At 49.0% G+C, this 14,530-nt stretch overlaps 1 protein-coding gene across 1 annotated transcript; it reads right to left on the reverse strand.

Moving 5' to 3' along the window:
• Positions 1-13,019: 13,019 nt before the first annotated feature.
• Positions 13,020-13,583, reverse strand: LOC136469645 (uncharacterized). The gene is made up of 2 exons (XM_066467757.1): positions 13,555-13,583; positions 13,020-13,404 (listed from the first exon to the last, which is right to left on the reverse strand). The coding sequence occupies exons 1-2, from the start codon at positions 13,581-13,583 to the stop codon at positions 13,020-13,022; spliced, it is 414 nt and encodes a 137-aa protein (XP_066323854.1).
• Between the last annotated feature and the right edge of the window lie 947 nt (positions 13,584-14,530).

Here is a 14,530-nt window from a genome sequence, read left to right on the forward strand (position 1 = left end):
GCGCGGCCGTGTTCTGGCCAGACGGGGCCGGCGGGGACGGTGACATCATCACCCGAGTAACAGTGCGCGACGGAGAAGACAAGGCGGGAGCTAGGGAAGGAAGAGAGGAGCTGTGCCGTGCTAGCCACGGTGAGCTCCAACTCCGGCGAGTTGTGGTGGCGGCGAAAACTCAATTGGGCCACTACCTTGGGTTCACCGGCTCGATGGTGAGATGGAATAGCTAGGGGAGGTGAAGACAGAGCTGAGCGCTAACTGTAGGTGGCGATTTCATGGCGGTGAGCGCGCTAGGCGACGGCGCTTGCTCGGCGTCGATGGAGGAGCCGGTGTGCTGCTGCAGCGAGAGAGCGTTGCGGCGAAGGAAATGAAAAACGAGCGGTTGAACTGGTCGGGCAGGCGCGCGAGGGCTTAAGGCGAGGCCAGCGGTGCTAGAACGGCCGCGGTGCGTGGCCTGCGCGAGCAGAAGACCAGTGACACGCAGCATCCACGCGGCGGTGTTCCTCTAAACCGGTCGGGCACTGTAGCAGCAATTCAGAGAACGAAAGGGCTGACTGACAGCGCCAAAAGATGATGCTCGATCTCCTAATCCGTTGAGTGTTAGCGAAAGAAATCAAAATGAAAGTTGTACACCTACATGCCAGCTACAAAACTTATGTAAAGATCACTGTCTAATTCGCAAAGGACAGAGAGTAAAATCATGTCAAAGTCGTGTTCAAGAAACTGAAAACTGGAATTTAGACTTAGAAATTTCTAAGTGTTGAAACCAACCCAAATTTTGACTTGTGGGACCATTTTGGGCATGTTGTGCACATTTTCATGACTTGGTCACAAAATACTTTTTGTTCCTCATATAATTTGCTACAACTTTGCTTTAGGTTGCTTAGACATGCAAACATTCTAAGTGGTACTTTTTGAACAGTCAAACCAAAAAGTCCTAGGGTCAAAACAAGTCAAACCATGATTTGAAATCTTAATTGGGCAAAATGATCAACATGAACATTGTTCCTAATGACTTTCTAAGCATAGCTAAGATGTTTAACAATATATTTAGCTATACCATAGATTGGTCATACAAAAATCAAGCACTAAAGGTACTGAAATGATGAAAACACTTGAAATGATACTCTTGTTTCATAATCATGTTTCACATGTTTCAAGTGATATATGCTTATGAATGGATGAATGATGCTCATGATCAGGAAATGCAAGTGCAATTAGGTAAGACTAACACCAGGGGTGCTACACTCCCTATTTAGGAGCGACTAGGATTGGGGCCGACTTTAGTGATGCTTTGAGGCTTTCCAAAGCCTGTTGTGCCTCCTTTGTCTAGACAAATGGGTCTGTCTTCTTGAGAAGTTTGTAGAGAGGCATCCTCCATTCACCTAGTCGGGAGATGAACTGGCTCAGGGCGGCCAAAGAGCCGGTGAGCGTCTGTATGCCCTTGACATTATGTATAGGGCCCATGTTAGAGATGGCCATGATTTTTTGGGGTTGGCTTTGATGCTGTGCTTGGACATGATGTATCCGAGTAGCTTCCCCTTTAGAACCCTAAAAACATATTTTTTGGGGATTTAATTTGACGCTAAACCTTCAGAGGTTCGTGAATGTGGCGGCCAAGTTTGCGATCAGGTCGCTCGCTTGAGCCATTTTCATCACTATGTCATCTACATAGATGTCGATTGTTGGTTTTGGCCACTCGACTTGGTTAGGTTGGTCGGACAAGTCGATTTGGTCAGTGAAGCATCGCTGCATGCACCATTGATAGGTGGCGCTAGCATTCTTCAGACCGAAAGGCATGGTTACATAACAGTACAAACCATATGGGGTGATGAATGAAGTCGTGACCTGGTTAGACTCTATCATCGTGATCTGGTGGTAGCCAAAGTAGGCATCTAGGAAGGAGAGGATTTCACACCCTGAGGTGGAGTTGACTATCTGATTTATGTGTGGTAAAGGTAAGTGGTCCTTTGGGCATGCCTTGTTGAGGCTAGTATAGTCAACACACATTCTCCGTTTCCCATTCTTCTTTTTCACAAGAATAGGATTAGCTAGCCAATCAGAGTGGTATACCTCTTTGATGAATCCAGCTGCCAGAAGTTTGGTGATCTCCTCGCCTATGGCCCTACGCCTCTTGTCATCAAAGCAATGCAGGCATTGCTTGGTGGGCTTTGAGCCTAGGATGACGCATAGTGCATGCTCGGTGACCTCCCTCAGTATGCCTAGCATGTTAGAAGGCTTCCACATGAAGACATCGCGCTTGGCGCTTAGGAAGTTGGTGAGCTCGCTTTCCTATTTGGTCGGAGCTTGGTCCCGATCTGCACCTTCTTGGTTGGGTTGCTGGGGTCGATCTCCACCGCCTTGGATTCCTCAGTCGGATGGAAGGAGCTTAAGGATGTCTACCCATTGCGGTCAGGGACTGCTAGAGTCACCAAATTCTTGAGCTCTGGGAGCTCAGTGGAGTTGATGATGGCAGTGGCGAGCCTGTAATGCTCACAGTCGCATGTGTAGGTGTGCGAGAAGGTTCTACCTACGGTGATTATGCCATTCGTCCCTAGCATCTTTAGCTTGAAGTAGGTGTAGTTAGGGATCACCATGAACTTGGCGTAGCATGGCCGCCCCAAGATGGCGTGGTAGGATCCTAGAAAATCTAGTACCTCGAAGGTTAGGACCTTCGAGCGGAAGTTGGCACGATCACCAAACGTGATGGGCAGGTTGATCTGCCTGAGTGGGTATGCCTACATCCCTGAGATCACGCCGTGGAAGGTGGAGCTCACTGGACGGAGCTCCAATCGGGGGATGCACATGGCGTTGATGGTGTCGACGTAGAGAATGTTGAGGCCGCTACCTCTATCCATCAGCACCTTGGTGAGGCACTTCTTGTAGATGATGGGTTTGATGATGAGCGGTAAGTGACCCAGTCGGACGACATAGGAAGGATGGTCTCTCTGATAAAAAATGATCGGGGAGTCTGACCCGCTAAGGAAAGGGGATGGCTGACTCGGTGGTGCATGCCTATCTATAGCGTACCTTGTGCTGGCGCTTGGAGTGGATGGCGTCTGATCCCCCAAAGATCATGAGGCATTCCTTAGGGTTGGGGAAGCTGTCTTCATCCTTGCCCACCGCGCATCCTTTATTGGCCTCCTCCTCCTTACCATTCCCTTCCTTTGGCTTGGTGGCTTGTCGTAGGAAGCGCTTGAGGGGCTCACAATCCTTTGTAGAGGTGTTTGATGGGACAGACATGGTTGGTGCATGGACTCTCCATGAGCTTGTTGAAGTGGTCGGGCTGGCCCTACTGGGGCTGCTTGCCCACGCAGTCAGGCACGGTGACCAAAGCTGGGTTGGCCGGTTAGCACCGATCCTTCTTGTTCTTCATGCCCTTTTATGTGTAGGGGCACTCGCCTTGGTCCTCATGCTTGGCCTTGACCCTATCCCGACCACCACTAAAGACTGCCCCGACCGCCTCCTTGCCGAAGGCGTGGTTCATGGTGATGTTGAGCAGGTCATGGGTGGTACGGGGCTTCACACAGCCGAGCTTGTAGATTAGGGACTTGTAGGTTGTCCCAGAGAGGAACGCGTTGATGACGTCCACGTTGATGACATCAGGAAAGGAGTTGCACTACTTTGAGAACCTATGGATGTAATCCCATAGGGACTCATTGGGCTCCTCCTAGCAGGAATTCCTAGGATGGACATATGTCTCCTAGAAATTTTTGACGAAGACCCTCTTGAGATTCGCCTAGTCGCGGATGCTGTCGGGCGGAAGGAATTTGAGCCATTCTCAAACATGCTCCCTCACGTAGATGGGGTGGTACTAGATGATGAAGTAGTCATCATCCACTCCTCTAGCTTAGCAGGCGAGCTAGAAGTGTTCAAGACATATACCGGGGTTTGTCTCACCGGTGTACCTAGCGATGTTGGTGGGCGATCAAAAGCGCTGTGGGAACGATGCTTTCTGGATGCAGCGACCAAAGGCCCGTGGCCCTAGGCCATCTAGGCTGGGGCTTCGATCATTTAGTCAGCCGCCATGCCTAGGGTGCATGTCCTCATACTCCACAATGGTTAGCCCAGGGCCTGCGCTGCCTACTCTCACCACCATTTGATGGACGTCATCATCGTGCCGGGCATGGCATCAATTGTTGATGATGCTGCGAGCATCATGGTTTGGCCCAAGCCATTTGCGCATAGGTGGTTGGTGTGGAGTAGGCACTAGGTTGGGCTACGACGTAGCCATGGCCTCCTGCTCCATGCCCGATAATTGATGTGGTGAGTGGACGTTGTATTTCGACTGGTGCGGCCCCAGTCCCCTAGCTAGGCAAGAGGCCACGTGCCGGTGTTGCGACGTGGATCTTTCCACCTACTGAATGGTGGCTATCTCCACCAGTGCCTAGAGGTTTTGGTGGATTGCCTGCTCCTAGGGGTCAGTAGGCTCAGGGAGGCCACGCAGAAGCATCACCGCAGCAGCGATGTTCTGGCCAGCCCAAGCAAATTGAGGGGGATCGTCCCCTCCGTCTAGGATGTTATGCTAGACCTAACAGGCATGACCCCGAGCACCGCCCACTAGGTTAGGCACATGTGGGGCAGCATGTTGCACTGGGCACACCAGCGCAGGTGGCGGTTGGCTCTGCCACCTTTGTCATAACTCCTCATCGTGCTCCTACGCATGCGCTAGGGCCTACGCACGGGGTCCGGAGGGGTGTGAGTCTGCAGAGACTCCACCACCTCTGGTAGCTATCCTGGGGCATTGACCATAGTGCACTCCTAGGATAGAGGGTGGCCAGGTGCCATGACATCACCGATGCTAGAGCCATTGCTTTCAACCTCATCATCGATGAGGTCGTGGAAGGAGGCGAGGGTGTAGCCCACCATCCCCACAAACTCAGACATGAGAGGGGTGGCATTAGCATCCTCTAGAGCCCCATGCGCATGTGTCCATGGGGGACATGAAGCCATAGGGGAACCGGTCGTATGGCGGTCGTGGTGGGGACAACGGGGGTCCCTCCAGAGAGCCAGCGGAAGGTGTTAAATAGTGAGTAAAGAATAATATCTATGTTACTCACCATGGGGTTTGAGCCCAGCATGGGCTCGAGGCAAAGCACGAGTGTCTCGACATCGAGGTCATTGAGTGACCTAGGGCCGGTGGAGGGCGCTCATCCTCTAGTGGATGCCGGGACGAGCGCCTCCTCATGGAGGTGGAGTATGCCAAGCTAGTCGGCGATGAAGTCTAGACTTCTAAAGAGGAAGGTCTGGAGCAGCTCAAAGATGGGAGGAACCCACATCCCAACAAGTGAGAGCGTGGGAAACTCCAATGAGCCAAAGTGAATCATATTGCTCGAGCCCGCCATGCCAAAGATGGTGGAAAGGTGGGCCATCTGATGACCAAAAAACACACGGCGTCCTCCCCACAGATGCACCAACTGTCAGTGCAAAATGTGGCCAATAAGTAAATATTTGTAGTTTTGTCGTGCGTTGTGATCGGATGTGGCCTAGCACTTAATGACACAAGATTTATACTGGTTGAGGCAACAGGCCCTACGTCTAGTTGAGGTTGGTTGATGACTTTATTCCTAGGCCTAGGTGCTTGAAGTTTGCTGTGGGGTTACAAACGAGTGAGGAATGAAGTGGGGGTGTCAAAGGCCTGGTCGGACTCTAGTCCGAGTGGAAGAGAGTGACGGGGGCTCAAACGTGTGCTAAGTGTTGAAGCATTTGCTCTGTGCGTGTCTCTGTGTGCCTGAGCTTGCGAGCTGTTGAGACTATTGAGACCGTGTTCGGTAGCCTGTGTAGCCATTGAGTCATCAAGTTGTCGAGTCCTCGGGTCCTCATCTTTTAGGAGAGAGCGCATCCCCTTTTATAGTTGAAGGGGATGGCCTTACAAGTTACAGAGAAAGAGAGAGTGTGTATATAGGCGCTACCTACTCTTGTTGCCCACGCCATCGGGCATGGGATGGCCGCCATCGCACGCCATACTGTTTATGCCGCCATCGCCCACCTTACTGTTCATGCTCTATTGTATCTGGCAGGTTGCACAGTGTTCGCATGGTACGACAAACAATGATGCCCACAATACAGTTTATGCTCTGACATGTCTAGTAGGTTGTACAGTGTTCGCCTGGTACAACAAACGACGGCACCCACAATACTGTTTATGCTCTAACACGTCTGGCAGGCTACACAATGTTCGCCTGGTATGACAAACGATGGCGTCCACAATACTGTTTATACTCTGACACGTCTGGCAGGCTATATAGTGTCCATCTAACATGGTCCGACAGCACCATCCTATAGGTGTGCATGGCATGGCAGGGTACAGTCCTCGGTATTGTGGTTGACTTGAGCGCCTTACCTTATCTACTCCGCCTGCTCCTTGGGCCCACACCGAGCGGGCGTCCCTAGTCGGTCGTTCCCAGTCGGCCCCGACCGTGTCGGTCGGGAAAGAGCAGCGAGCAGAGGTCCAGCGCATCCTCAGTCGGAGAAAGGGGGTCAGAGTTGGACTGCGGTCCCACCACGACCAGGCCTTCCGGTCGGGGCTCCGACCATATCTCCTGGTCGAAGGTGCCGGTCGGGGACCGGATCGTGGTCTTGGCATGTCATTATGTATCTGGTCCGGCCCAAGCGCGTGTTGTCGCTGTGCGGCCTGCTGGGCCGAGTTTTGTAGGGAAGCGGCTCCATTGGGGACCCTGGGTTTATGAACCCGACAGAATGAGTACAACAAAAAAATATGGTTAAAATATGGTTTTGTTCCATGCATGTTTGTATGAGAAAAACAAAAAAGTATGAAAAAATATGTTGAGAGGAAAACCAAAAAAATATGTGTTGGGAGTGTATGAGCACAATAAAAAATATGGTTTGCTCCATGGTTATATGAGAAAACAAAAAAAAGTATGAAAAATGTTTATATGATAAAAAACAAAAAGCATGAAAAATATGTTGAGAGTGGGATTTGAACCCACGCCCCTTTCGGACCAGAACCTTAATCTGAGACCAACTCGGCCATCTCAACTTGTTATGCTAATTGAGATACTCCACCCTGTTCGTTTGGGCTTGTTTGGCTTATAAGCCATACTTTTTTAGCCAATGAACAATATTTTTCTCTCACACCAAATCAGCCAACAGTACTTTTAGCCATGGCTTATCAACCAAACAAGCCCAAGTGAACAGGGCACTCCTCTTTCTATATTAATAGAAGAGCTTTGCAGCACATTAACCATCTGCTTAAATCCAAACGGTGGCAAGCCTGTATAGCTCGTAAATGTAGTGTTGGTGAGGGTTTCGTGATAGTTTCATAGATAAATAAATTAGCTTGGATAGTATAGATGAAAAGAGATGATGAAAATGATCATGGGATGAAGTAATTTATAATTTTATGAGGATGAAATTGTCTACACTGTAGTGTAGGAGTATCTAACATATGCAGTCTTGGTGAGGGTTTCATGATAGTTCCATAGACAAATAAACTAACATGTATAGTACAAATGAAAAGAGAGATGATGAAAATGATCATGAGACAAAATAATTTATAATTTTATGAGAATGAAATTGTCTACGCTATAGTGTAGGACTATCTAACATATGAAGGGTCTTGAAAATTGGGATATGAAATCCCACAAGGATGGCCTAATGTTCAATTATATATATGCATTTTTCTCCTAATCATTTCTCTCTCTTTTTTGTGATTTCTTTCCTGATCCTTTATTGTATGCATTTTTCTCCCTTCCTTGCTATTGCTACTAGTAGTATATATCATTATACAATTAACCCTTGTAATAGCCGCACGTGCGCATATGCATGCATCTTCAGCCGTCACACGGCTAAAGTAGGCTACTTTAGTATAGTACTAGTCACACGGCGTAGTATATTAAGACAATTATCATATACAGATGTAGAATATTTTTTGGCAAAGAATTTGTTTCTCCTTTACAACCGCTGACTAAATAAATTCAGTTTAGTATGTTCAGAGGGAATGCTAATAAGATGAGTAAGTTAATATATAGACGCATGTAACCTGAAGATCCAAATGGGCAAAAAAGGATAAGCGCATAACTGGTTGATGCTGGTACCATTGAGAATCGACATATTGAATATGTAAGAAACCAGGAAGGCAAATGTAATCAGGAAATGACATCTGCGGAAAAACATGAACAAACTGCACATATGAATACATTAGTGAACCACTAAATCTAGAACCATTCTTCACACGTCAACATGACAACAGATTTGGCCAATTTCATCGAATGAAACTGAAAGGTGTGGAAAATCATTGTAATTCAAACATACCTCACAATTCAACCACCAATTAGCATCTGCGGAAAAACATGAACAAACTGCACATATGAATACATTAGTGAACCACTAAATCTAGAACCATTCTTCACACGTCAACATGACAACAGATTTGGCCAATTTCATCGAATGAAACTGAAAGGTGTGGAAAATCATTGTAATTCAAACATACCTCACAATTCAACCACCAATTAGCATAGATTCAAATTGCATCTTTGCGCATTTCCCTGGTCCAACTGGTTGTTGATTCCCACTATGAATTGGATGCCTGTGTACACCATCAGTCACTACTCCATGTGTCAATTTTACTATAGACTGATGCTTTGTCAGAGGTTAGATGGATGGACAAGAAAATAAAAGAAACAGAGGAGATCATCAAACAATAACCACAGAGCTAAATGACTACTCCATATACCGACTGGTTCACATCAGACCTTTAGATATGGTTGGGCAAGTAAATTTTAAAAATTATTTATAGCTCATATAAGGATAATTGGCACAGCTGAGTCGCCACTCCATGTCTGAATTTTATCTACTCCATATCTCAATTTTAGTATAGACTGATGCTTCATCAGAGCTTAGATGGATGGGCAAGGAAATAGAAGGAACAGAGGAGGTCATCAATCAACAATCAGCAGAATGACTACTCCATAGACTGACTGGTTCATAGTAGCCAAGTAAAATCCACATTGAGATATGAATGAAAGAAGATTCCAGGCTATTGCCTAAGGGCGGAAATTAATTAATTGAAGCTAAACAATGCACTGCAATAAATTTGGCTGGAATCAGCAGGTGTGAAGTATTTCCTGATAAAATGACCATGTTAGTATACAATCACCAATATTTGCAGGAGCACAAGAGACATGAAGAAAAGGATTAAATTTCTGGAGATGCACCTTTCTCACCTTGTCATTGTGGCTGAGCATGTACATATGGATGTGTAGGAGGCCAAAAGAATATAAGACGATAAAAATCCTGAAACATTGTCCTTCGAAGCAATCTGTATTCAATATTTTGACCATGGAGGAGATGATTATTAGCGCATAATAGGAAAGTTTCCATATTAATTCAGTGAGCCCATAAAACTGTATGGTAGGCAAGGTTAGTTTTTTTCCCAGTTTCCAAAAGAAAAAGGAGGAAAAAGAGAACTCGTTTCTGCATCCTGTAGCCTGGTTACGGAGGAGATGATTGTTAGTGCCCAAAGGAAGGAGATTTAGCACAACCTGTCCATGCAGTAAAACAGTCACATAAATCTGGCTGAATAAATGAAATCATGTATTAACTCAGGTTAAAACCAATGGACGTATACTTAGCGGAGCCAAACTCCTAGAACCTTTTTCATAGGGCCAGCTTGGAGCCATACTCGCACAACCAAAGTCTATGCTGCGAGATATGAGCTTCATCATGATGATAGAGTGAGGGCAAGAGAGACAAGAGACCTAGGAGTTTACCTCATCATCCACGCAACCGCCACTGCTATCACTGATGAGCGTCTCCACACGGGAGCAGGGCACTGCTACCGGGGGTGAGGTCGGCGCTGGGCGAATGCGACCTGCAGCACAGGCAGCTAGGGTTTACTGTAGCACATGAGCAAACATGGAGCAGAGGGAGCAAACAACGTACGGCCCCTCCCAAGGTGGGGAGAGCTTGTGGCGGTCCCTGTTGCTCTGCACGAGGCGAAGAACTAGATCCCCGACATTGAAGGCTTGGTCCCACACCTGTCAGCTGTGGTATCATCGCAACGCCTGTTGGTACTTGGCCGAACGAAGGAGGGTGATGTCACGAGCTTTGTCTAGTTGGTCCATGACGTCTTCATGGGATGCCTTGGCTCCCTATTCGTTGTATGCTCTGATCCTTGGTGCTCCATAGTCAAGGTCGGTTGGGAGGACAGCCTCGAAACCATAGACCATGAAGAAAGGTGTGTAGCCAGTGGCTCGGCTGGGAGTTGTCCTTAGGCTCTAGAGCACCACAGGGAGCTCGGCGACCCAGCATGCGCCGAACTTGTTCAATCGGTTGAAGATCCTAGGCTTGAGGCCCTGTAGGAGCATGCCGTTTGCGCGTTCGACCTGCCCATTCATTCAGGGGTGTGCGACGACGGCCCAATCGACCTGGATGTGTTGTTCATCGTAGAATCAAAGGAATTTCATTCCAGTGAACTATGTGTCATTGTCCGTGATGGAGTTTGGTACTCCAAAGCGATAGATGATGTCGAGGAAGAACAGCACAGCTTGCTCGGACTTGATCACGAAGATCGGCCGAGATTCGATCCATTTTGTGAACTTGTCTATGATGACAAGTAAGCGAGTGTATCCTCTGGCCACCTTTTTGAGAGGCCCAACTAGATCGAGCCCCCAGACCATGAAAGGCCATGTGATGGGGATCATCTGGAGTGCCTAGGCTGGGAGGTGAGTTTGCCAAGTGTAGTACTGATACCCTTTGTAGGTGCGTATGATCTGCTCGGCGTCGGCTACTGCAGTGGGCCAGTAGAAGCCCTGTCGAAATGTGTTCCCAACTAAGGTTCTAGACATAGTGTGGTGACCGCAGACCCCACCATGGATATCGCTTAGCAAAAGCTTTCCTTGGTCGACGAGGATACAGAGCTACAGGATCCTAGTGTGGCTTCATTTGTAGAGTTCACCTTCTACAACAACAAAAGATTTGGCATGACGTGTGAGCCATCAAGCTTCTGTCTTGTCCATTGGCAGCATGTCATGGAGGAGGTAGTTGAGGTAGAGCATTCTCCAGTTGATCAGAGGGTCGGGCTTTGTCGCTTGATCCTCTTCAAGCTCCATGACCTTAGGGCCGGATGGAGCCGTTGGTTGGTTAGCCCTGAGGCTAGATCAGATGGGCCATCATCGGCCCATTCTGACCCTTCGTAGCGCATCGAGGGTTTGTGTTGGTCGCTAGCGAAGACACCCATCAGCACTGGCTCTTGATCGGACATCGCTTTTGTAAGCGCGTCGGCCACCTCATTGAGGAGCCTTGGGATGTGATTGAGTTTCAGGCCATCGAATTTTTCCTCTAGCCGTCGGACTTCTTGGTAGTACATAGCCATCTTGGTGTCGTGATAGCTCGACTTCTTCATGACTTGGTTGATGACAAGCTAGGAGTCGCCCCAGATGTCGAGGCGTCGGATGCCTAGCTCGATGGTGATGCATAGGTCGTTGATGAGTGCTTCATACTCAGCCATATTATTGGATGAGGGGAAATGGAGACGAACCATGTACCTCATGTGAACCCCAAGGGGTGATACGAAGACTAGCCCTGTGCCGGTGCCCTTCTTCATCAGCGATCCATCAAAGTACATCGTCTAGTACTCTTGATCGATGACCGTCAGTGGTGTTTGGACCTCGGTCCATTCCGCGATGAAGTCAGCCAACACCTGAGACTTGATCGCCGTTCGAGAGGCATACATGATGCCTTGATCCATCAACTTGAGTGCCCACTTTGTGGTTCTTCCCATGGTGTCCTGGCTTTGGATGACCTCACTGAGGGGGAACGACGTCACAACCATCACGATGTGTGATTCGAAGTAGTGGCGTAGCTTCCTCTTGGTGATGAGGATGGCATATAGGAGCTTTTGGATTTGGGAGTAGCGGGTCTTGGAGTTGGATAATACCTCATTGATGAAGTATATAGGGCGCTATACCTTGAGGGTGTGCCCCTCTTCTTCCCACTCCACTACCAGGGCAGTACTGACCACTTGCGTGGTGACCACTATGTATAGCAGAAGGGATTCTCCATCGGTTGGAGGAACTAAGATTAGGGGCCTTGTTAGAAGTAGTTTGACCATGTCAAGTGCCTCTTGGGCCTCGGATGTCCACTCGAAGTGGTTGGCTTTCTTCAAGAGCCGATAAAGGGGGAGACCTCATTCACCGAGGCACGAGATGAATCGGCGTAGTGCGGTGAGGCACCTTGTGATTCGCTGAACCTCCTTTATGTTCTTAATCGGGCCCATCCTTGTGATGGCTAAAATTTTCTCTAGGTTGGCTTCAATGCCACACTCGGAGGTGATGAAGCCAAGCAACATGCCCCTCGGGACCCTAAAAACACATTTCTCAGGATTGATTTTGATGCCATTCACTCGGAGTTTTGCAAAGGTTTGCTCAAGATCGATAATGAGGTGGTCAGCCTGTTTGGACTTAACCACGATGTCATCAACATAGGCCTCAATGGTCCACCCAATGAGGTCCCCAAAGCATTTGAGCATATAGCGTTGGTACATAGCCCCAGCGTTCTTTAGACCAAATGCATTGAGACATAACAGAATGATCTAAAGGGGTGATGAAAGATGTCGCGAGCTGGTTGGGCTCTTTCATCGTGATTTGATGGTAGCCAAAGTATGCATCAAGGAAGCAGAGGGTTTCACACCCTAAGGTAGAGTCAACTATTTGGTCTATGTGCGGCAAAGGGAATGGATCCTTTGGGCATGCCTTATTGAGACCCGCATAGTCAACACACATCCTCCATTTCCCACTCTTCTTTCGTACAAGAACGGGATTAGCTAACCACTCTAGGTGGTATACTTCCTTGATGAATCCGGCCGTTGAAAGTTTGGCTATCTCCTTGCTGATGGCCCTATGTTTCTCCTCATTGAAGCAACACAGGCGTTGCTTCACTGACCTGGAGCCTGGGTGGATCTTCAAGGTATGGTCGGCGACCTCCCTCGGAATGGCTGGCATATCTGAGGGTTCCCACGCAAAGATGTCTTTGTTGTCACAGAGGAAGTCGATGAGCGTGCTTTCCTATTCGGAGGAAAGCGTGGTACCAATGTGTACTGTTTTACCCTTAGAGCTACTGGGATCTATGAGGACCTCCTTAGAGCCCTCTGCCAATTCAAATGACCCAGTTGACTTCTTTGCATTGGGCGCTTCTTTGGCAACCTCCTCCTTGAGGGCGGCGAGTTCCTCGGAGGCGACGATTGCTGTGGCGTGGCCACAGCACTTGACCTCGCACTCGTAGGTGCGCTGGAAGGAGGTGCCGACAGTAATGACCCCATGGGGGCCTGACATCTTCCGCTTGAGGTATGTATACTTGGGGATAGCCATGAACTTCACGTAGCATGGACGTCCTAGGATGGCGTGGAAAGTTTTGGGGAACCCAACCACCTTGAAGGTGAGGGTCTTAGCCCTATAATTGAACTGATCCCCGAAGGTAACAGGTAGATCGATCTACTCGAGTGGCATGTCCTGCTTCCCAGGCATGATGCCATGGAAACACGCTCGGGATGGGCAGAGGCGTGTCCGGTCGACGCCCATCTTGTCGAGCGTCTCGGCGTACATGATGTTGAGGCCGCTGCCTCTGTCCATCAGTACTTTAGTGAGTCGCCTTGGGTCGATGATTGGGTCAACCACAAGCGGATATCTCCTCGGGTACGGGACATTATCCGGATGGTCGGTCTGATTGAAGGTTATGGCGGACTTCGACCACCGGAGGAAGGGAGGTGTGGCCGGTTGGGCCATGTAGACTTCACGGCGTGCGACCTTCTGACGGTGTTTGGAGCCATAGGCCGCTGATCCTCCGAAGATCATAAGGCATCCATCTGGCATTGGAAAGCCATCGTCCTTCTCCTCGGTGTCGTTCGTAGTGGGGGCAGGGTCCTTCCCCTGCTCCCCTTTGTTGGATCCTCCAGACAAGAACAATCGCATGAGGCTACAATCCTTGAGTAGATGCTTAACAGGAAAGGCATGGTTTGGGCATGGCCCCTCGAGTAATTTTTTGAAGTGGTTCGAAGTGCCCTCCGTGGACTTTCAACCACCCTTGCGTTCAGCAGCGGCCACGACCGAGTCATGCCGTTGCTTCTTATTCTTCCTTTTGGCGAAACGATTGGAGGTGCCTTCGCCGGCAGCCTCGTCCCGCCTTGCCATGCCCTCAAGGCGATCAAAGATCGCTCCGACCGCCTCTTCTCCTGAGGCGTGGCTGGTGGCGATGTCCAGGAGTTCCTTGGTGGTTCACGGGCCCTTGTGTCCCAGCTTATGAACCAAGGACTCGTAGGTCATCCCTGATAGGACGGCTCCTATCATGTCGGTGTTGGTGACATTAGGGAGCTTGTTGCACTATCGGGAGAAGTGCCGGATGTACCCATAGAGGGTCTCACCGGCCTTCTGATGGCAGTTCTTGAGGTCCCATGGGTTCTCAGGGTGCTTGTATGTGCCCTAGAAGTTTCCCATAAAGATCTCCTTCAAATTCACCCAACTCTGGATTGTGTTGGACAACAGGTGTTTCAACCACGCTCTTGCCGAATCAGCCAAGAACA

Source organism: Miscanthus floridulus, chromosome 8 (assembly GCF_019320115.1).
Source record: "Miscanthus floridulus cultivar M001 chromosome 8, ASM1932011v1, whole genome shotgun sequence".
Classification (NCBI taxonomy): domain Eukaryota; kingdom Viridiplantae; phylum Streptophyta; class Magnoliopsida; order Poales; family Poaceae; genus Miscanthus; species Miscanthus floridulus.

Bases quoted from the DNA above. Each gene is read 5' to 3' on its own strand.
- LOC136469645 (XM_066467757.1), bottom strand. From the start codon at position 13,583: ATGGACAGAGGCAGCGGCCTCAACATCAT. The intron at 13,405-13,554 runs GTACGCCGAGAC...GTTCAATTATAG, and splicing joins GGCAGCGGCCTCAACATCAT to GGCTAAGACCCTCACCTTCA.